At 47.6% G+C, this 24,080-nt stretch overlaps 1 protein-coding gene across 7 annotated transcripts in view; it reads right to left on the reverse strand.

The window, feature by feature from the left end:
- TLE3 (TLE family member 3, transcriptional corepressor) overlaps window positions 1–24,080 on the reverse strand; it is a 50,535-nt gene that overhangs the window by 15,714 nt on the left and 10,741 nt on the right. For 2 of the 7 annotated variants that reach the window (XM_083586440.1, XM_083586438.1), the window contains exons 5-8: window positions 13,774–13,836; window positions 11,999–12,073; window positions 2,809–3,010; window positions 1,650–1,666 (exon numbers count right to left, since the gene is read on the reverse strand). In XM_083586440.1, the coding sequence (XP_083442566.1) occupies window positions 1,650–1,666; window positions 2,809–3,010; window positions 11,999–12,073; window positions 13,774–13,836 (357 nt within the window). Of the gene's footprint in view, window positions 1–1,649; window positions 1,667–2,808; window positions 3,014–11,968; window positions 12,074–13,773; window positions 13,837–24,080 lie in introns of all 7 variants that reach the window. The other 5 variants (XM_083586439.1, XM_083586437.1, XM_083586436.1 and 2 more) reach the window with 3 other exon arrangements.

Below are 24,080 nucleotides of genomic sequence, written 5' to 3' on the forward strand. Positions count from 1 at the left end.
CTCTGTAGCCAAAATTACAGGCATTTTGTTTCTCCACAGAACTCAACCCTCATCCCCCACCCCACCCCGCAAAAGCCTTTTGCTAAAGATAAAGTGACTCTAAGCCAGCCCCCATCCTCCCTTTCTTTCTCCTCTGAATGGGAGAAGCCCAGCAGTTCATGTTTCCCTCCTCGCATCCCCAATAAGCTGCTTTGGGGATCAACCAGCCGCCTTTTCTTCTCAGCCAGTCATGCTGAAAAGGCTCACGGTTCCCGAGGAAGAATCGCATTAGGGCCTCTGGGGGCACTGAGGCAGGCAGGCCGCCAAGAAACTCCCCTCCTCAGAATACATCTATCTCGATATTTTTGCTGCTGCAGCAACCCAATTAGGAAATGTGAACAAAGCAACCTGGAGATGGATCTATGAGTGTCAAGGCCCTGCCCCCCCTCACCTTAATTTGGCAAAAATGCTGCATCCCCCAGAAACTCCCCCACCAGCCCCTTCATGAGAGCTTTTGGGGGAGGGGCTGCTGAGGACCATCTCCCCATGCCCTGTCATGGCTCTATCCTGTCATGGTGTCTGACACTCTGAGGGGCCATTGGCGTCCCTCTGGACAGCCCTCAGATGGCAGGAAATCAATAAAAAGGGGGGAACTTTGCGCCTCAGGGGCATCCCCTCCTCCAGTTAGAGCTGAGAGGTGGAGAATAGCTACAAAGACCCCTCCCTCACCCTTCCTCATATTCAAAGGATGATGATAATGAGGGTTTGGGCCACTTTGTTCCTGCTCTCCTCACAGCCTCTCTTTCAACACAGAAAGAGTAAGCGGAGCCCTCATAACTGTAGCTGGAAGCTGAGCCCCATCAAGGACCATTAATGTCCAGATGGATGGTGACGAGGGAGCAGGGCGGGGGGCCGCCATCCTCGAGAAGCTTAGTTAACTGCCTGACCTTCCACATCCCTGCCTCACACAACGTAATCACCCAAGTCCTTCCCAAAAGATTAGATGACCCAAGATAATGGAACAGCTACCAGCAATGAAATTGCTTCCTAATTGCTGAGGGGGCTTCTCGCTTCACTCCCCCCCCCCAATCCCCCAGGTCATCAGCTCAGACTGATCCGCTCTCGTTGGCAACGGTTGAGACAATCTCAACAACAGCCAAATGGTTAGAAAAAGCAGTAGAGAAGTCAACCTAAATCAGTGGTTTTCCCTCCAGGGAATCCCACCACTATGGGCAACCTTTGCCAAACTGGTGCCCTCCAAGAATTTTGGACCACAGCTCCCTCCAGTAGGGATCTCAGATGTTGGAGGTGATAGGAGCTGGGTCCATAACACCTAGAGGAAACCAAGTTGGCAAAAGCGGATGCCAACCAAGCTGAATCCAATGATCTCAAGACCATCCAAGTGGCAGGGAAAGTCTAAGCAGAGTGGAATCCAAGGAAAACAGTGGCAGAACCAAAGCTCCGGGGTACAGCAGCTGCCTCGCATGCAGAAGGCGTGAAGTTCCATGTTCAACGGTGTCTCCGGATAAGGCTGAAAATGTCCCCTGCCTGAATCCCACGACAGCCCAGCCCAGATGGAAGGAGAGCCCAAGCCCAAGGAATGGCAAAACTCATCAAGCGTTCAATACAAAGATGGTGTGATGTCCAGAGGGGAAGAAAAGGGGACTTACTGCGCTGGCGTCCCGATCTTCCAGGAATGAAGGCCGAGTTGGCACGGAGGACGGAGGCAGCCGAGTTGAAAGGGAGCACGAAAAGAAGTGGGTGGGGAAGGCAGGGGGAAAGAGAGAAAGTCTTAAAATAGAACATCAACCCAACTGTTCCTTTGCACGTAGCGATCTCTGGTCTGGCTTGATAAAAAGCCCCGCTGGCCTTTTCATCTTTGTTCTCTGGAAGGAATCTTGGCCCAGACGGCAGCAACCCCCTCGCTCCTTTTATTTTATTTTTTGGCAAACAATTACTGGGCCAAACAAGCAGCACCACACAAGGGGGGGAAATGGAACAGACACACAAAGAGGAAAAAGGGCAACTAAAAAATAAATAACTGCAAAATGGTTTGTTGACACGTTTCTTTCCAAATCTGGAGGAAGAAACCCATTTCCTTCCCATGTTGGTCCTTAGACAGAGAGATTTCTCCGGCAACTAACTAGACGGCTGTTTTCTGTCAAGGGAAGAAGGCTGGAAAAGCCCTTTTGCTGGTGGAAGAGATCCACAGATCCTTTGGGGGGGGGGTGTAGGAATTTCACTAGTCTGGGAATGGACTGAGACATGGGTGGAGAACTTCAGTCACAGAGTGGCCCTCAGTGTATTTCTATCTGGCCTCTGGTCACACTTTTCCTAGGCCCTGTCCTGTCCCCTCCCTCAAGTGCATTTTCCTGCCTCAAGAGGATGGAGCTGTGGGCATGTAGAAACACCTGCCTTTTGTTTAGTTGGGCCAAGGGCACAAAAAGAGCCACACCCAATTACTCTGCCCTCTCTTGCCTCTGGCTGCCTGCGAGAAGATGCTGCCCCTGAACTGATAAAGAGTCCCTCCCCCTGGATTAAGGCAAAAACATTTTGGGGAAACCACATGCCCACATTAATGCCACCCCCTGAGTTTCCCAGACTGCATATGTCCACACAAGACATTTAAAGCACATGGCTCCCCCTAAAGAATTCTGGGAACTGTAGTTCTACAAGGGTTTGGGAACCGTAGCTCTGTGAGGGTTAAACTACAGTTCCCAGGATTCTTTGGTGGGGAAGCCATGCGCTTTGAATGGATGGTGCATCCTTCCTAAATGGAAATTACATCCACAACCCACGGGTTCAGAGGCCCGCCTGCCCTTTCCTCACCTCGGTGGTCCAGGTCGTGGTGGTTCTTCTCATCTTTCACCGTCAAATGGGCTTGGCTCCCCAGCGCCCCGAGAGCCAGGAGCCCTGAGCTGCTCCCCGTGACTGGTGGGATCCCAGGTGGTGGCAGGCCCGAGGGGTGAGGCGGGAGCTGAACAGGGGGGCCGTGGGCCGCATGGGAGAGGTGTTGGGCCTGGAGCTGCTGCTGCTGCAATAAAGCCAATGGTAAGAGGCGCTGCGACGAGACCTGGTGCATCACTCTCACAAAAACCAAATCAAATCCAGATGGTCAAATTACATTGACAAAAAAGGAAGGAAAGGAAAACTTGAGCTTGAAAGGACAGTGGCTGCAAAGCTGGGAAACGGTTAGTACTTCAAGCCTTCATGCAAGAAAAAAATAAAGACAAAGTTGTAAAAAGTTGCTTATGTACTTTTGGGCATCACACCCATAATTCTAGATACAACTGAGTTTACATTGTGTGTTTTTCAAAGGCGAAACAGTATAAAGGTTATGCACTTTGATACGTGCTAAGGATAAGCATTTATTGCCTTGAGTTTTACTGACAGTACTTAAAAGCTCTGCAATCTGGAATTCCGAGATTTGAATGGGAAACCTGGGCCAGGTTTATTTTTGGCTTTAGGCCTGGGGAATCAAACCTAAAATGAAACATTAAGCAAGTGAAAGTGCAGGCTGCGGAGAAGGGAGGGGGAGGAGAGAGAAAGACACAGAGAGAGAGACTTTAAACAAGAACTGCAAACCAATCAAAAGAAGAAAATGCAGGCAAGATTAGGAACATAAGAGGAGACTGCTGGATCACTCAAGTGGCTCATCCAGTCCAGTTTTCTCTTCTCATAGTGGCTGACCAAATGCCTGTGGGAAACCCTCTCCCCTCCTGTGGCTTCCAGCAACTGGTATTCAGAAGCACAGCATAGCCACTGGTTTTTGTTTTGTTGCCAGCGACCCTGGAAGGATTTAGCATCCTGAAAGCCAGGATGATGGTGATGGTGGTAATAACAAGGTATGCAAACTTTCCCAATCCTAGCCAAGGCCAAAACAGCACCGATAGCATTTGCCTTCCTGCCAGAGCATTGGAAAACCTGAAGCTTGCGCCTGTCCTTAGTTAATGATGCCTTCCTTTCCTCTAGGAGAGTCTTTGTCAACTTGCTGCCTACCTCCAGGTGTTTTTCCACTGCCACTCCCATCAAACCCAGCCAGGCACTGGGGGGACAGGCCACACTCAATGCCAGGTAGTTAACCACACTCACTTGGGGCTCACAATCAGGGTGACAAAAAAGGGAAGCACTTTGCAGTGTTTCCGTGCGTGTTAGCAGGAGTGGGGGGGGGGGTTAAAGCTACTTCCATTTTAAAAAATGAAGGGGTGATAGCTCCCCCTGTCATTAGTCGCACATAACAGTGTGGTCTTGTATGGCATTATTTATCAGTATGCATTTACTATTAATTTACTTATGGACAGATTAATTGGGGGGGTTGGGTTTATTAACTGTAGTACTATTAAACTTTCTCTCTCTCTCTTTTAGGAATCCAATCTTACTTATTTCACAAAATTTATATACCACTGGATTGCAAAAAAATAAAACCCTCAAAGTGGTTTGCAAAAAAAGATAAACAGTGTTATCAATAAAAAGAATCACCAACCATAATTTAAGATATCCAAAAGGTTAAAATAACAACAAACTAAAAACAGATTAAAACTCGCGTCAACTTTCTCAACATCTGGGTAGGCTTGCCTTTAAAAAAATGTTTTTAGGAGGTGCCCAAAACAGTACAGTGAAGGTGTTTGCCTGATATCAGTATCTTGTGTGTTTGGCAAACCTGCACAAGCTGAAGCAAACCACACGAGCAAAAGTGTGATATGCGGACATGCATTTTCACCGGAGGTTTTTAATCAGAGGTTGGCTGGCCATCTGCCAGGGATTCTTTAGGTGCGATTCCTGCACTGCAGGGGGTTGGACTAGATGACCCTCGGGGGGTCCCTTCCAACTCTTACAATTTTTCAAAAATAGAAACAAACCAAGGAATAAGTATGCAAGTGACCTCATGACGGCTGCCTGAAGCTAGGAACCTCTTGTTGTCCTGTCCCCTCGGCCTCCCAAGTTCATCTCAGCGGATTACACAAGATCACTTAACAGGGATCAGTTACCTCTATAGCACAACACAGGCTCACCGGCAGGGCAAAGGGGAGAGGGAGAGGGGTGTGTGTTAAAGAGCATGTGCCAGATCCCATTCATTTGCTGTGGGTCAAGGTGGGGTTCCTGGGAGCAAGGAGGTTAAATGATGCAGGGCAAGTTGAAAGCCTAGAAATTCTCCCTCCCTCTCAGTTTTGCCCCCATCTGGGTGGAAGGCTGGCTTGCAAGTTCGTAAAGCCAACTTGGGTGGTGGGTGGGGAGCACTTATCTCAATATAACGGTGATACAAAAGGATGCCATGAGTTCAGTGTGCAGGGAAGAATTTCTGTTAGGATATGAGAGGTTACGGCCACCATATAAGGACGTCTGGGCAGATGAATATCTTGGTATGTAGAGTGGTTTTAATTGGATTATGTACATCCTGCTTCATGGCTTTGTTAACCGATTTAATGGTTCACCACTTGCATTAAATTTAGTCAAGTCTTCTAATCATTTCCAGAGCTACAAAGTGAATCCAGGGCTCGGTTTCAGAGGCTTGACGCAAGGCAGGGGTGGGGAGGGACAGAAAAGTCAACCGCTTTGAGGTTTCTCTATAATCAAGTGGCATATAACTTTTATGAAACACACAGCAAACAAACAAATAAATGATTGTGGCCTGGGTGCACAAGGCGACTGGGCAAGGGGGAGGGAGGAGGAGAGCCAAACATGTGGTCATGTTGTGCATTTCTCTGATGCTTCTGCCTTATGTGTTTTTTCTTCCAAAAAGGTGCAACACTGGACGCAGATCCTGCACTTTCCTTATAGCTCTGAGTGCAGTGCAAGGACTGGCAAGGAGACACACTTGTTGTTGTTTAGTCATTTAGTCGTGTCCGACTCTTCGTGACCCCATGGACCAGAGCACGCCAGGCACTCCTGTCTTCCACTGCCTCCTGCATTTTGGTCAAACTCATGCTGGTGGCTTCGAGAACACTGTTCAACCATCTCGTCCTCTGTCATCCCCTTCTCCTTGTGCCCTCCATCTTTCCCAACATCAGGGTCTTTTCCAGGGAGTCTTATCTTCTCATGAGGTGGCCAAAGTATTGGAGCCTCAGCTTCACGATCTGTCCTTCCAGTGAGCACTCAGGGCTGATTTCCTTAAGAATGGAGAGGTTTGATCTTGCAGTCCATGGGACTCTCAAGAGTCTCCTCCAGCACCATAATTCAAAAGCATCAATTCTTTGGCAATCAGCCTTCTTTATGGTCCAGCTCTCACTTCTATACATCACTACTGGGAAAACCATAGCTTTAACTATACGGACCTTTGTTGGCAAGGTGATGTCTCTGCTTTTTAGGATGATCTCTATGTTTGACATTGCTTTTCTCCCAAGAAGCAGGCGTCTTTTAATTTCATGACTGCTGTCACCATCTGCAGTGATCATGGAGCCCAAGAAAGCAAAATCTCTCACTGTCTCCATTTCTTCCCCTTCGATTTGCCAGGAGGTGATGGGCCCAGTGGCCCCTTCATGGATCACTGCCTTGCCATGGCAAAGGGGCTTGAATAACTCAGAGAAGCTATGAGCTATGCTGTGCAGGGCCACCCAAGATGGACATGTCATAGTGGAGAGTTTTGACCAAATGTGATCCACCTGGAGCAGGAACTGGCAAGACACTCCAATATCCTTGCCAAGAAAACTCCATGGACAAAGGAGACACAGTACCTGCCTCTATAGTTCTCCCCTGGCTTGTTCCTTCCAGAAACACGGAAGTTGGGGGGGATACACCTTTTCTTGGGTGCTACAAGAGACACATTCTCAGACTGATGCACCAGACAGGCCTCAAGCTAAGTGTACCGCAAGCTAAGTGGCAGAGCATGTGCCTGGCATGCAGAAGGCCCCAGGTTCAATCCCCGACGGCATCGCCAAGAAGGACTGGGAGAGTCTCCCTGAGAGTCGCGGCCAGTCAGTGCAGACAACACTAAGCCAGATGGACCAAGGACCTGACTCGTTACATGGCAGCTCCCAGTGTCCTCAAGAGAGCGCTGCTTCGGTCTGCAACAAGGGATAGGAGATAATCCAGGAAGTCTCTCTTGAGACTCCAAAAAGGCTCAAGGCATTTCAAGTGTTATAGTTAAGAACCTAAAAAGAGCCTACAGGATCGGGCATATGGCCCATCTGGTCCAGCATCATCTTCTCACAGTGGCCGACCAGATGCCTGGAGGAAACCAGCAAGCAGGATTCGAGCACAAGAGCCCTCTCCCCTCCTGTGGTTTCCAGAAACTGGTATTCAGAAGCATTGCTTCCTCCAACTATGGCAGCAGAGCAGAGCCATCATGGCTAGTAGGTCTGTCTGAACAAAAATGTCTTTAGCAGGCACCAAAAAGAGTACAGTGAAGGCAACCTGCCAGATATCAATAAACAGGGAATAAGCATAAATCACTCCATGTATGAGATAAGCCAACAAGTGCAAGGTCAGCCAAGGCAATTGCTAAGTTAATGGCCCAAGCCTAACTATAGGTGATAAAGGCATGTCACCTCATGTGTCTTGTGCTGTGTGTCAAGGTCAGTCTTGAGAAGTGAGTTCGAGTCTGTACAATGTCTAGAATTGTTGCAACAATAGAAATACTTAATGTTCTGTATCTGCAAAGCCTACTAGCTAGATGTATTTATCAACGTCCAGAACTGTGTTACTGAAGCCTTATCTTCTGCAGCAATAAACTATTTTGGACTTTAAGCTGCCTCTGTGGACAACTGCCACTACGTAAGATTCCCAACAGTTAAGGGCTTTATAATATAATAATAACACCCTGAACTTGGATGGTAGCAAATTGGCAACCAAGACAGATCTCTAAGCAGAAGTATAATATGCTGACAAGGCCCCCCACTCCTGTCAGCCATACATATATTTGAAATTTTGCCTCCTCTTCTCTCTCTTATTCTCACCACCACCTCAATCTCCTGGGTAAGAGTCATTTCTTGGTTGGTCCTCAGTAAATGTGAAAGCAAGCTACATTTCTGCCTAAGCCAAGCGCAACCTTGTCAGCCTTCTGAGTCAGAGAGAGAGATCCACAGGAGCACAATAATTCCTGCTTTGGAGAAATCTGTCAGGTGGGCCATTATCCGCTCTCAGAGCTGAGAGAGGCTTGCACTCCATCTCATCCAGGAAGCAATTACCTGCTGGAGGAGGGCAGGGGTGGGGGGTTCAGAGGCCTCCATTGTTTACCTAAATTGAATTCCAATATCTGCCTCTGGCTGCGGTGACCTGCCTTGCAGCCTTTGAAAAGAGGAGCCCATTCAGGCACAGAGCAGTCTCCCCCACCCCCACTTCACACTCTTCCCCCACACCAAGCAGCAAAGCCCTGCCCCCCAAACAGCATTCACACCATCCATTTAAAGCACTATGATGTCCCTTCAAACACTCATGGCTTCCCCCAAATAATTATGGGAGATGTAGTTCATTAATGGTGCTGCGAGTTGTTAGGAGACCCCTATTCCCTCCACAGAGCTACAATTCCCAGAGTTCCCTGGGAAGGAGGGATTAATTGTCAAAGAACAGTAGCCCCGCAAGGAGCATGTGTGTCTCCTAACAATACTCAGCACCCTTAATGAACTACACCCAAGATTTTGGAGGGAGGAAATGTTCCACAAACATGGGGATACCACTGAGAAGGGCCGTTCCATTCTCTCATCACCACCCTTCGGGTATCTCAAGTGTGGCACCCTGAGAAGGGTCTCAGATTAAGACGATGAGATCTGGGAAATCTCATGCAGTCAAAGACCTATAAAAGCAGAGCTATTTTTCTAGAAAAAGAGGTGCTGGAACTCCCTATAAATGCCTCCCTTGTTCGCTTATAATGGTAATGGTGCCCACCTGAGAGGTGCCCGTTCCGGCAAGTTCTGACTGAAAGAACAACAATGTAGCTAAGATATGAGGGTCCTGGACCCTCTTAAGACTTCATAGGTGTAAGAACAATTTGGCAGCCAGTATAGTCAGGACATAACTGGCAACGTATGTTTGGACTTTCTGGCCACCGTCAAAAATCTGGCTGCCAACAAGCACAAGCAGCTGTTTCCAAACAATCTTCAAGGGCAGCCCAGCGTTTAACACTGGTAATCTAACCTAGACCTGACAGGCCTCTCCGTATGAAGTTGTCTCAAGGTATTTGGAGACTAGGGTGGTTGCGCCAACTGCAAGGTACCCAGAGGGGCAGCGAAGTCGGCCCCACCCACCACGAACGAACAAGGCCCATTCAAAGTGTTTCCATATGTCATCACATTCTTTTGTCTGCAATGAATGGGGAAAGCTTTGATCTGCACATTAAAACTCCTCCGCTCCAAAATACAGTCCCCCCCCCAAAGGAGTCCTTTGCAGAGCAAAACAGTCTTGTCACTGTTGCAAGCAGTCTATTTCCATGGGCCATTATAACCATGCAGGAAGAAGAGAGACACACAGAGAGAAAATATGCCTAGGAAACAAAGAATTTGTTAAGGGGCAGAGGGATTTTTTTTTGGGGGGGAGGGAGAATCTGGTGTCATAGCAAGGCTGCTTTTTGACCCAAGGGTTCATCTACCTTCATCATTTTTACAAGCAAACATGAGAGAAAACAAACATGTAAAATTCCAAATACTACCATTCACAATCAGAAGAACTACAGCAGAAAAACAAACAGGAAAGAGTTCCAGGTCATGTCATGTTAGCAACATCAACAGGAACCAGAAGTTAAGTAACTAAAACATCCATTATTGAGGGAGGGACTCAGCTGAACAAAGGCAAGGCCCTAGCTTCCCTGTGACCTAAACCCAAAGGGATTCTTTCTTGCCCTGACTCTGCATCATTGGCAGCGAACCACAACTCTCAGCAGATGGGGATGATGGGAGCTGCAGTCCACAACACCTGGAGGGACAAAGTGTTAGCCACACCTGTGCTGCCTCAATGCATTTGGGAGGCTGTTTACCAAAGAACCAGGAATCAGCTCAGAAGCGGCAGGTGTTTGGAGTCAGCAAATAAAACCCAGTTAGATATGTGGTGAAACTCTAAATTGCAGGGCTTGCAGGAAAGCCAAGAACAAGCCAAGAACAGGAAAGCCAAGAACATGTAAAATCATCGATCAATATCAGCAAGATAGAGCCTGTAAGATCTGCAGCACCTCCTGGAGCAAGGCAAGGCAATGGAAACACCAAACTGCCCCAGTTCAACATCACACATTGCACTACAACGGCGAAACAGAGACAGAACAGACCTCAGCGAAGCCAGGAGAAGGCCTAGCAATTGACGACCATTTTTTAAATATGTGCGTGTGTGTAACACAAAGGAGAATGAACTCCAAGATTCTTCAGGAACGTTTTGAAGCAAAGCTTCCCATATTGCATCCTGCAGGATCTGCTGAGGAGCAAATAAAAAGGTAAAGGGACCCCTGACCATTAGGTCCAGTCGTGACCGACTCTAGGGTTGCAGCATTCATCTCGCTTTATTGGCCGGGGGAGCAAATACTCTGGGCTTAATTTCATAGTCTAGTTCTAGATTTGCCAGGCATGTAAGGAAGGTCATCTTGCAAAGAATGTATATTTTTTAAAAAACAAAATTCACAGAGGGATTTAAGTAAGGAAATAATGCATTAAATATATATATATTAGTGAATGCTTTTCACATTCCATTAATGCCCACAGTTACTCCCTGAGGGGCAGGTCCCTTTTGGCACCATTTTGCATTAAGCCAGCCAGCCCATCTATGTCTCAGCAGGTTTTCCCAACTGGGCCATGTCAAATTTGGCTGTAATTCCTGCACTGCAATGGGTTGTGGAGGGGGGGCGGTGTCAAATTTTGGCCTCGCTTCCCCCACCCCTTGTGGGAGAAGGCAGTGTGCAGCCAACAGATTCCATGTCAAAGCACTCTAGAGACCCGAGTGGTATGAAAAGTTGGACTGCCCTGGTGTAGATGGTGTTGAGCTACATTGGCAAAAGGGCCCGACTCTGTATAAGGCACCTGCCTCTTACAGTTTATCTGCACATTGGAGGTGAAGTAGCTCCGGGACTGGAGGGGAAGCTGAGCTTGCTCCATCAGGCCCCCTCAACTGTCATCTGGGGGGCAGTCATTGCCTCAGATTGATGCCATGGGAGAGATTTGCTGGAGGCCCAGCTCTATTGGGCATCATCTGCCCTTGAACTGCACCAGCAGGTCATTCTAGGAACAAGTGTTCAGAAATTGGAGATTTCATTTTCCTCTTCCTTCCCTGCCCCCTTTTCCTTGAATGCCGTGTCTTTTTTGGATTGTAAGTCTGTGCAGGCAGGGGCTGCCTTGTTTGGGTCGATTGTATGTATGCCCCTCTGGGAGCCTTTTTGGCTGAAGAGCGGGGTACAAATGCTCTGAAAGCAGTGGTTCTCAAAGGGGGCAGTATTGCCCTCCTGGGGGCAGTGGGATTACTTGGGGGGCACTAGGAGGCAAGGAGGTGGCAGAAGGTCACTAGAGGCATAAACAACTATTGGACTTTGAAAAGCTGGCATCACTGGATCATGTTCATCAATTTCATTGAATTAATTCAACAAAATGGTTTTAATTGGCTTTTGAATCAATGCACAATTGTCACTGTTTTAACCCGATTGCGTTATTGTCTTCCTTAGTGGGCTGTGCAAACTGCTATTCTGAATAATGCTTTTTATAGGGCAGGGGATGAGTTTACGGAACCAATGGTGGCTCAAAAAACGTTTTGGGAAATAAATAAAGCACAGGATCACTCTTCAGGCTGCTCAAGAGCCCAGCAGCCAACAAACTGGGGGGGGGGACATTATAATTAAAACCATGTGTGGGCAAGAAACAAGACAGAAGCTCTTTTTGCCCTGGCTGCTGGGAGAAATTTAAACCAGGCATTTGGTCTCCAGCCCTCTGGAGACACAACAGCAACATGGGCCTAGCAGAGAGGCTGCTTTTAGCTCAGGGCAGCGGCAGTGTTGTTTGCAAACGCAGCCCTTCTCTGAAGCTATGGCAGGGAGGCCAGGGCTGTCTCTGTTTACGGTAAATGATAGGAATAAAGGGGTAATACACACGGTGAGAGGCAGATTGGGAACTCCACGTACCCCGATGATGGCGTTCAGCTCCGTCATCGTGACCTGCTTGGCACGCTCAACAGCCTGAGCCACTTGCTGTTGGTGCTGCGGGGACAGAGAGAGAGAAAGTCTTGAGGCACCCTGCATCCAAGGAAAATGCCAACAATCGGAAGGTACACTGGTTTGGCTTTACAGTGGCACCTCTACTTATGAACACGATCTGTTTCAGGGTGCCGTCTGCACCCCGAAAAGTCTGTAAGTAGAGTGCCACTACTGCACGTGCATGAAGTGCGCAGATCGCGTGCGCTGGCGACGAACCCGGAAGTAAACACTTCCAGGCTTGCCACGTTCGTAACCTGAAAAGCCGCAATGTGAAGCAAACGTAACATGAGGTATGACTGTGTTTAATCAGATGTCAAAGTGATAAACAACTACCTGACATTCAGAAGACATCTTAAGGCAGCCCTGTTCAGGGAAGTTTTTAATGTGTAACATTTTAGTGTATTTTTGGTTTCTGTGGAAGCCGCCCAGAGTGGCTGGGGAAACCCAGCCAGATGGGCGGGGTACAAATAATAAATTATTATTATTATTATTATTATTATTACTATTACAGCTCAACTTTTTCTCCAAGGAGCTCAAGGTGGTGTACATGGGTCTCCCTTGTCTTATTTAACCCCCACAACAACCCTGTGAGGTAGATTAGGCTCAGAGAGGCTGGGACTGGCCCCCCAAAGTCACATCCAATGAGCTTCATGGTTGAGTGCAAGGGGTGGAGATTTACCCTGGACCCTCCCAGCTCCTAGTTTGACACTTCCCACCAAGGGAATTCTGGGAACTACAAGTCTGTGAGGCTCCCCAGAGAATTCCGATAGCAGATTATCAGCATCGCCCCAACGCCACGCTGCCAAGAACCCCCTGTGCAAGGAAGGCATGGTGATTAAAGCCAGATTTGTGGAGTGGATGTGTCCCAAAGGACTCACAAAAACAGAGGGGAAGCGATGTACTCAAGAGATCAGAAGCTGCTTCTTAAGAACTTGGTCATTATTTCCTGTCTTCTGGTACATTTCTCTAAGGAAAGGGGACTGGGAAGTCTTTTCAGGCTGAAGGCCACAATCCCTCTTAGAAAACTCTCTGAGGGTCATATGCCAAACACCCTCCCAGCCATTAGATTTTCCGGGGGTTAGAAAAAAGCATTTCATCATTTCAAGCCTAATTAGGGTAGGGCAAGAGGCTGCGACTGTACTCCAAAGGTCACACTCAGTGAGCTTCATGGCCAAGTGGGAAGTTTGAACCCTCGTCTCCCCCAGGTTCTAGTCCTCATGTAATCCCCACAACAACCCCAAGAGGTAGGTTAGGCTGAGAGAGGCAGTGATTGGTCCAAAGTCACCCAGTGAATTTTCTTGGCCTATTGGGGGATTTGAACCCTGCTCTCTCCCAGATCTTAGGACGACACTCTAACAGCTGCACCACACTGGCTCTCAAAACTGGCTGCTAACACTGCTGTGTGGACAAGTCCCAGAGACGCAAGTCCATCCTCTGGGGAACTTGCAGGAAGCGTTTATTGGCTAAGAAAGAAGTAGCTCAGGATGGTATTGAAGCAAAATGGTGGGTCAACAATTATCCCACACTTGACCAAATTAAGTGGTGATTCTTCTGCATATCCATCGACCCATCACTGCATCAGTCCAGCCCTCCTGTCTGCAACCAGGTCTTTAAAATGAGAGGAGCATTTGGTCTCAACCCTAAAGGGCTCCTCCGCAGATTTGGCTTACTTTTCCCCCAGCAAAAACCCTTGGCATCCTTACCTCTTGCGACAGAAAAGGCATGATCTGGGCTAGAATGGTGTTCAGCCTTTTAGCGATCTCCGTCTAGAAAGAAGATAGGAAAGAGAGTCAATTTACTGTCATTCACATACCATATTACAGGTGTGTGTGGCGTGTGGGGGTTTTTTTTGGGGGGGGTAAGGGAAGGAGACATGATCCAGGGTTTAGAAGCAGCTGCAACAAAAGCTTTGCAACCCCCGGAACAGCATGCCCAGATCCTTAGCTGAGATTCCTGCATTGCAGGGGGTTGGACTAGATGACCCTTGGAGTCACTTCCAACTCGACATTTAAACGATCCTATAATTAGTCAAGTTTCCAGTAACCCAAGTCTTTGGCTCAGCTGCCGTGCAGCAACTACAGATTCCATATGCATGTTTGTAACAGCAGCACTATGACTACATTTAAACCATACATTTAAAGCACTATGATACCATTTTAAACAGTCAAGGCTTCCCCTAGAGAATGCTGGGAGCTGTAGTTTTTTAAGGGTGCCCCCTATTCCCCTCCCAGAGCTACAATTCCCAGAGTTCCCTGTGAAGAGGGACTGATAGTTAAACCACTCTGGGAACTGTGGTCCTGGGAGGGGAACTGGAATCTCCTAACACCTATCAGCACCCTTAACTACAGTTCCCATGATTCTTTGGGGGAAGCCAAAATTGGTATCACAGTGCTTTATGTTCCAGGCCTATTGCAGTATCCTGCAATACTGTAGTTGGGTGGGGCAGGGGGAACAGGGCACAAGCACACATCAAGTTTCTAATCCTCATGAACCCACAGGTGAGCTTGGAAGTACACAGAGAGCATCTGGCGAAACTTCAGGACTCAGACATCCTTCACTGCAAATACATGCAAAATACGTAAGAGCACTTCTTTATTTCAGGAGGTATTCAAGGATACGTAGTACCGGCACCTCTTTTTTTGTTGTTAAAAAGTGTGGCACTTCCTATAACCACTTCATGGTGAGTACTGGCACCTATTTTTCTAGGGGTGGGGGGAGCAGGAAGCATTGTACAAGCGTGTCCATTTCATCCAGGATGTAGAACCCAGGTTTTCCTAGCACAGAGGAAGCCTCCGTAAAAGGAAGGGTTAATAAAAGACAAGCACTCCTGGACCAGGGCAGCTGTTAAAACAGTTCTGGGTTCCAAGGCAAACAAAATCTGATCACTGGCCAAGGAATCCACAAACAAGGCTAACAATGGAGGCTGGTCAAAAGCACACATTGGAATGGAATCAAATGATCCAAAATTCCTTTTCATAAGTCAGAGCAGCTTGTTATCAATAAAGCATTTAATTTTTAAAAATGATTTAACAACTCAAGACACATCTCCTGAAAGCCAAAAGGTCCCCTGTTCTTACAAGCTGCTGATTTTCCAGTGAAGGCTATCCAAACAATATCTCTTCTCCTTTGGACAGGAACAGCTACAGCGAGCATGATGCATGTAGCAGAAACTATTTCTCTTCTAATGGGCTTTGAAAACTGTAGAGGAAGCCTCTGATTCCTGCATTCTACTATTCTTCCCCTTTCAAAGAACATCAGCTGCAGGAAACATTTATGTGCAATGTTTTAAGGCTAGTTAGTTAATACAGTGGTACCTCGGGTTACATACACTTCAGGTTACAGACTCTGCTAACCCAGAAATAGTACCTCGGGTTAAGAACTTTGCTTCAGGATGAGAACAGAAATCGTGCAGTGGCTGCGGGAGGCCCCATTAGCTAAAGTGGTGCTTCAGGTTAAGAACAGTTTCAGGTTAGGAATGGACCTCTGGAACGAATTAAGTACGTAACCAGAGGTACCACTGTAATTGCTGCTCCCAGGATCCCCCATAATATTTATATATAATATTTATATACCGTTTGATTGTAGAAAACCTCCAAGTGGTTTACAAAAAAGAATAAAACAACAATATTGTTAATAAGAACAAAACACACACACCCAAATTTACAAACCAGCAATTAACTGAAAACACATCAGCATTCTGCATAAAGAATATTTTTAGCAGGTGCTGAAAAAGAGTACAGGAAAGATCCCCCTGCTTGATGTCAAGAGGCAGTGAGTTCCAACGTGTACGGTGCTGCCACTACACTTCCAAATGTGGAATGGGTGTTATACAACACCTGTAACAGTGCCAGTTCTGCAGACTGAGGCAGTCAAGAGAGCATATATGGAGTAAGGGAGATTAGGCGGCCTGTTGGCAGGAGAATAATCCTCTCTCTTCCAGTGTCATGGCAGCAAAGGGTTAACTAACAATGGAGTGAACAGCAGATAAACAGGAGCATTCCACCGAAATTTGATCTGCCATCTCCTCCTGCCCCCAATTAAAAAGTTCAGCTAGGAAGCAGCTCTGCATCTGCAATCTCCGGAAACCCCTTTTCAAAAGCTTTTCTATTCTTTATTTCTTTGTCTTGGAGAGGGGGCTGAAATTTAAAGAGCTAGACCATATTGCTTTTAAAAGAGCATCCTGGAACAGATATCAGAAGCAAATAGTAACCAACCAACCTTTCCCCACTCCCCACCCCAAGAACAGGCAATCAAAAGGAACAGCATCCTGGTTTGCCCAGAAAGAGAACCATTTGCCCCAGTGGCACAAACCCCATGTACACACCCCTCACCCTACAGACAGGCTCATGGGCAAAAGAAACAGGGGCTGCTCCCTCCAGAAACCACTGCCAGCAAGACACCACAGAGTCCTGTGGCCTCTGAAGACAGCCTCTGTCAACCTGGTGCCTTCTAGATGTTTTCGACTAAAAGGTAAAAGTTAAAGGACCCCTGGACAGTTAAGTCCAGTCAAAGGCGACTATGGGGTTGCGGTGCTCATCTCGCTTTCAGGCTGAGGGAGCCAGCGTTTGTCCACAGACAGCTTTCCGGGTCATGTGGCCAGCATGACTAAACCGCTTCTGGCACATGGAGGAACATGATGAGTGCCAGAGCGCATGGAAACGCCGTTTATCTTCCCACCGCAGTGGTACCTATTTATCTACTTGCACTGGCATGCTTTCGAACTGCTAGGTTGGCAGGAGCTGGGACAGAGCAACGAGAGCTCACCCCTTCGTGGGGATTCGAACTGCCGACCTTCTGATAGGCAAGCCCAAGAGGCTCAGTGGTTTAGACCACAGCACCACCCGCGCTATCAATGCTTCTTAGCCACGATGGCTATGTTCTCCCTCCAACCTTGGAGGTATTCTGGGAGTCACAAGTGGGGAGAATTGCTCTTGCACTCAGGTCCTGTTTTGGGACTTCCATTTGGGACATCTTGTTGGCCACTGTGAGAACAGAATGCTGGACTAGATAGGTGCGCTGGTCTGATCCAGCAGGTTCTTACATTCCTATGGACAACAGCGCTAGGACTGATGAGAGCTGAAGTCCAAAATATCTGTAGGGCACCAGGTTGGCAAAGGCAGCCTTAAATACAGGATGGTTTTATTGTGGTGGGGGATTCCACAGGTTAGAGGACATCCAGCCAATCAGGGCTGGAGAAAATTCTAGGAGGATTAAGACAAGACTTGCTACATCCTCTCAGCAGCCTTAGAGTCACAAAATTGTAGAATTGGAAGGGACCCTGAATGCAGCAACCACACCTTGACCGCTACTCTGGCTGGAAATTCCTCATGCTAAATCTTGCTACCAAATGTATTCCCTTCGCTCTGCTCCTCCCTTCAAGTCCCTCAAGGCAGCCCACAAGGATACGGAAGCCGTTTAAAATCAACAAGCAGGCCACGAAAACTCACAAAATTAAAAGTTATCATTAGAGGCAGCCTAAAAACTAAACACTGAGGTACTCCGGGGTCCCAGACAGGACACAGATGGCCCTTTTGTCACAAAGCCTGAGTTGTAAATATTTCTGCCATTGGCAAGGATTTCAGAAGCAAACTTTTGTTAGGTTTTTGTGTATGTGTGTGTGACCAGGGGGGTGAGCGGAAACCTCCAGGTTTTGCGTTCCGAAACATGGCCTCACATCAAAGCTACACCTTCCCGCTTAACATCCAATTCAATAGTCCGTTTAAAAATATTTGTTCACTTTGGTTAAGTTTGACAAATGAAAAATTTTAAACTCACTTGTCCCTGGTTAAGGCTGAATGAAGGCCTGCCAGGAGAGAGGCGGGGTCTTGGAAAATGCACCTTCCTCATAAATTCACCCCATTCATCACAGCATCTCAGCCCCCTCGCCCCTCCCCACCAACCAACCTTAATTCATCACCCTCCCGTTTCCACAGCAACCCTAACCCCTCATTCCCCACTAGGACATTATGCAAATAGCTCCTTTGCCTGACCGCAGCTCTCTGCAAAAATCACAATGCCTGTGCCAAGGCAGGTCGCATTCTGCTGAGTGCAGGAGCCGCCAATCACGTTGGCTCCACAAATTAACACTGGATAAAAGACACTTGGGAGAGGGACGGGCAGCTGTGGGTGCAGGCAGAGACACTGTCAAGTGAGTGATGGTGAACAAAGGCAACTTCAGCCCACTTAGGAAAAACAGATTCCATCAAGTGCAGTGAGTCCAGGAGCCAGGACCAGAATTCTTACCATATGCACAGAATGCTTACGAATGCAATTTTTGGCCAGGTCTGTGACACATCCCAAGAGATGGCAAGGAGGTGGCAGCAATCATTGGGCGTGATTTAGATAAAGTCAGTGCCAAGCAGGTGGGGCCATGACCCACTGAAAGGCAATTGAAAGCCTGTGTGGTGTTGGTGGTTATAGTGTCAGACTAGGACCGGAGACACCAGGGTTCAAATCCCCACTTGGCCATTATGTAGTTCAGTGGGTAGTTCAGTGGGTTCGGTCACTCAGCCGAACCTACCTCACAGGGTTGTTGCGGGGACTAGGACCTGAGGAGACCAGGGTTTGAATCCCCACTTGGCCATGAAGCTCACCCTCTTTGTGCTGGGAGATGACACTCACAGGAAAAGTAAATTTTTAAAGAAGGAACCTCTCAAAGCTTTAGCCGTTTTCTCACCTCAAGACTGAAGAACAAACTCACTTTCTCTTCTGCCAAACATGAGGCCAAACTCACCAGGGAAGAACGTTTGGGGGGACAATCACAGCACTCAAAAGCAAGACTAGCTGCCTGCTTACTTAAGTCCATCTTGAAGGAACACGACCCTGAAAATCTCCCAAAGATGGATTCTCCCTGAGTTGTTGCCACCTGACCAGATGCCCACCAACTCCACCCCATGTCCAAATCTTCAACTCTACATGCCTGCCACCCAAGCCTATTGCCCCTTCTGCTACCTGTGATCTACACAGACTCGCCACCCTCCATATCAGGGGGTAGACAAATGCGGTGCCCACAAGGGGCGATGGGAGCAGGAGGGCAAGACAGGCAGAGGGCACCCACTTGGCTGGCCCACAGTCCAGCAAGCTGGGAAAAGGGAAACCCAAACGGTCAAGGGGAGGGAGCGACTATGCAGAAGAGGTTGCACTGTTTTGGGTTTTTTAGAGAAAAGAAGAGCAAGAAGTGACATGTTGGAAGATTCAGGACAGATAAAAGGAAGTCCTTCCTCACCCAGCGCATAGCTAAACTATGGAACTTGGGGGGCTTTAAAAGAGGGTTAGACAAGTCCATGGAGAAAGGCTATCATTGGCTACTAGGTATGGTGACTGTGCTCTGCCTTCAGAGTTGGAGAAAGCAATGCTTCTGAATAGCAGTTGCTGGAAGCCAGAGGAGGGGAGGATGTTCTTATGCTTGAATCCTGCTTGCGGGTCTCCCAGAAGAGGCATCTGGTTGGCCACAGTGAGACAGGATGCTGGACTAGATGGGCCATTGGCCTGATCCAGCAGGCTCATCTTATGTTCCTATTTCTGCCCAGTCACCTCTTTAGACAGCCCCACTGCCTTACCATCATTTTTTATTTGTATGCCGCCTTTCCACAGTTAAAAAAACAATGCTCAAGGCGGCCTACAGCATAACAAGATTTACATAATGACAAAAGTCATAAACAATAAATAAACCACATCAAAAAAATACACAACCAAATAGGAAAGAATTTCCACATAAATCAAAATCTTAGATGTTATTGTTATTTTATTAGATTTTTTTCCAGTACAGTGGTACCTCAGGTTAAGTACTTAATTCGTTCTGGAGGTCTGTACTTAACCTGAAACTGTTCTTAACCAGAAGCACCACTTTAGCTAATGGGGCCTCCTGCTGCTGCCACGCCGCCAGAGCACAATTTCTGTTCTCATCCTGAAGCAAAGTTCTTAACCCGAGGTACTATTTCTGGGTTAGCGAAGTCTGTAACCTGAAGCGTATGTAACCTGAAGCGTATGTAACCTGAGGTACCACTGTAGTGGGTTGTTGTTGTTGTTTTATTTGTACCCCACCCATCTGACTGGGTTGCCCCAGCCACACTCTGAGTGGCTGTTGTTGTTGTAACCTGCCCTGGGGACCTTAGGGTGAAGGGCAGATGTTGTTGATGATTGCCATTTGGGTGCTGAACAGTGTTCATCCATTTAGTGCAAGAGTTTCTGTTTCAGCAGCAGGACTTTCCCCTCCCCTCTCACTCGCCAACATTCTCCCCCACCCTTCCGAAATCTGTTCCAGAGGATTGTGGGGGGCTCCTGAAACAGATTTAGGGGGCACACCGGAGAATCGAGCCCCCCAGGGGGTGAGCAGAGGGGTCACCAAGCAGCCCTGCTGACATTTGCCTTGGCAGCGCAGGCCAGCCAGCCAAGAGGATAAACGAGTTGAATTCCTCCCTTCCCCTTTGGAAAAACAACAACACACACAGCCACCTATCTGCTTCTGCATACCACCCTCCAGTTTCCCAAGGAGTCTTTAAGGGCAGAGGCGGGCAGGGGGAAAGGATGGGGATGAGGCCATCCGCCCAAGTGCCTCCAGCATTTGTTGAAAGCAGAATATTGTCTCTCTAAGCAGATGAAAATAAGGTCCTTGAGCCTCCAAGCGGTTCTCACTCGGGGAGACAATTAGGGGCACTTCCAGCTGTCTAGCACTCGCTCAAGTGCGCTCTTCAACCAGGCTCTCAATGGCGTGTTGAAAGCTATTTGCGGCAGCAAAGCGTTATTAGCCAGGATGGAGAGCGCCGCTGATGAGAATTAAATTCAGGGAGGAGTGTGGGCGCGCATGGGCGCAAACGGTTATTACGGATTTGCCAATCGCACGAGGCAAACGAGGCCGATTCAGGAGATAAAAATAAGGACGCCCAGCCAGGAGATTCAATAGATATTTGGGGCGGCAGCGAGGTGGGTGGGTGGGGGTTTGTAATGTGAATCCAGACATCCCTGCCATTAACTAAAGGAGCCAAGCTAAATGGGAGGGGGCTCCCGCAACTTGGGGGATCTCAAGCCCTTGGCAGATTCCTAGTATTATCTCTTAAGGAGATCACTAGCTGGAGCTGATGCAATGTTCTTGGAACCTCAAAGCAGAGAGGGCCGGGGTGTGTGGGTGTGTGTGTGTCACCAGCAGGTGCCACCAGGCTAAAAAGGCACTCTGGTTTGGACAAACAGGCCAAACCCTACGCCAAAGGATAAAGGTAAAGGTAAAGGGACCCCTGACCATTAGGTCCAGTTGTGACCGACTCTGGGGTTGCGGTGCTCATCTCGCTTTATTGGCCGAGGGAGCCAGCGTTTGTCTGCAGACAGCTTCCAGGTCATGTGGCCAGCATGACTAAGCCGCTTCTGGTGAACCAGAGCAGCACACAGAAACGCTGTTTACCTTCCTGCCGGAGAAGTACCTATTTATCTACTTGCAATTTGTGCTTTCGAACTGCTAGGTTGGCAGGAGCTGAGACCGAACAATGGGAGCTCACCCCGTCACGGGGATTCGAACCGCCGACCTTCTGATCGGCAAGTTCTAGGCTCTGTGGTTTAACACACAGCGCCACCCACGTCCCCACACCAAAGGATAAATGGACATAAATCTGACATCAGGAATCACAAGACAGAGAAACCAGGAGGAGAACCCTTCAGTCTCCCAGGACATTCTATACAAGATCTCAAAGTAGCTGTCATGTTACAAAAGAATTTCAGAAATAGACTGGAAAGAGAAGTTGCTGAATTACAACTTATTACCAAACTTAAAACCATGGAGAGACCTGGTCTGAATAGAGACATTGGATTCTTATCTCATTATACATGATAAAGCTACAGGTTTACCACACCTACCAGCCAATCACCCATTCCCACCACCCTTCTGAGTAATACCCCTCCCAACCCACTCACTATATATAAACGTCTGGTGACTTTTGTTTCAGAGTACTGTGGTATCTCGGGTTTAGTACTTAATTCGTTCTGGAGGTCCGTACTTAACCTGAAACTGTTCTTAACCTGAAGCACCACTTTAGCTAATGGGGCCTCCTGCTGCTGCTGTGCCGCCAGAGCACAATTTCTGTTCTCATCCTGAAGCAAAGTTCTTAACCTGAAGCGCTATTTCTGGGTTAGTGGAGTCTGTAACCTGAAGCATATGTAACCTGAAGCATATGTAACCCGAGGTACCACTGTATCTGAAGAAGTGTGCATGAACACGAAAGCCCATACCAAGAACAAACTTAGTTGGTCTCTAAGGTGCTACTGGACAATTTTTTTAGAATTTTTTAATATATTTCTACTGCGTCAGACCAACACAGCTACCTACCTGGCTTCCCTCTGCTCACTCAATTAGGCAGATACCATCTTTTGGCATTATTTTACCTATTTTAAAGCACGAGGCTTAAACAGCCATTTTAACTGCTACAATGCAGCACAGAGTTAAAACTATGGAATTCACTCCCACAAGGAAGCTGGGATGGCCACTCATCTAGACAGCTTTAAAGGGTTACCAAAGAGCATCAAGGGCTGCTAGCTATTACGGCTATGCTGCCGGCAGCTGGAAGCAGCAATGCTGAGTGCAGTTGCTGGAAACTGCAAGAGAGGAGAGGACTCTCGTGCTCATTAGTTTGCCAGAGGCAGGAGTTCTAGCACCACACAAAGGACCACTCACAGGCAGCTTAAACCTGCTGTGAAATTTTGCTTTAAGAGCATCCTTCAATCTGTCTGGATGTATCCTAAGTGGCGACGAGTTGTACTTGATGCATCTTTAGGCCTTTTGGAGAAAGACTCAGTGGCAGCACCTGCTCTGCGGGCAGAAGGTCCCAGGTTCAAACCCCAGCAGCATCTCCAGGTAGGGTTGGGAGAGAGTCTCTGCCGAAACCCCCGAGAGTTTCCACTGCTACCAGTCAGTGTAGACAATGCTGAGCTAGATGGACCAATGTTCTGACTCAGTGTCAGCTTCCCATGTTCCCAACTTCTCCTAGTTATCCACTGCTCATCAAAGCCTCCAGACAGCCGCACCCGCTGCCATTTCCCAAAAGAAATCTCCTCCGTTTTTTATATACTCAAAGACAAACATCCACCAAGGAACCCTGCGCTTTGCTCTGCCATGCTAGTCTGGAGGGCACAAAACAGCATGAATCATTCAAGCGTCTACCCGATGGTGTGCAGATAAAGCTAATGCAGGTCACCTGAGAAGTCTGTTAGCTCAGAACCTCCTTGCTCAGCATCCACACCACTATTAGTGGCTGGGATTTACTTGCAGGAATATCTTGGCCAGAGGAGGAGCAACAGGGGTCTTTTCATTCAGGCCTTCTATTTAACACCTCCTGGCTGCGTTTCTTCGGTGTGTGCGCGCATGCGCCCGCACATGCACACAAACACATATGGCAGCTTGTGTTAACAGCTGTTATCATCCAGCGGCTAAATAATTTTTTTAAATGATTGAACCCTTCTCTCTTCCCACTCAGGATTCACAAGTAGTAAAAGCCAATCAATGACTAATCCTTAAACAGAGGCCATTCAAAGGCAGCCTGCACAAAACCCACCAATGTGTTCTCATTTGATTTACAGATAGGTAGCCGTGTTGGTCTGCCATAGTCAAAACAAAAAAAAAAATTTCTTCCAGTAGCACCTTAAAGACCAACTAAGTTAGTTCTTGGTATGAGCTTTTGTGTGCATGCACACTTCTATCTGAAGAAGTGTGCATGCACACGAAAGCTCATACCAAGAACTAACTTAGTTGGTCTTTAAGGTGCTACTGGAAGAAAAAAAATTTTTTTGTTTTTTCTCATTTGATGAAATTTATACACTGCTTGGCTGTTGTTGTTTTTTAAAAAGCTCAAAGTAAGAGAAATTAACAACAATTTAAGACGTTCGAAAAGTTAGCATAGACTAAAAACAGGTAAGACTTGCATCCAATTTCTAAACATCTGGGTAGGCTCAGCTGAACAAAACTGTTTATAGCAGGTGCTCAAAGAGGACAGTAATGCACCTGCCTGATGTCAATTGGCAGGGAGTTCCA

The sequence above is a fragment of the Podarcis filfolensis genome (genome assembly GCF_964270895.1).
Source record: "Podarcis filfolensis genome assembly, chromosome: 14".
Lineage (NCBI taxonomy): Eukaryota > Metazoa > Chordata > Lepidosauria > Squamata > Lacertidae > Podarcis > Podarcis filfolensis.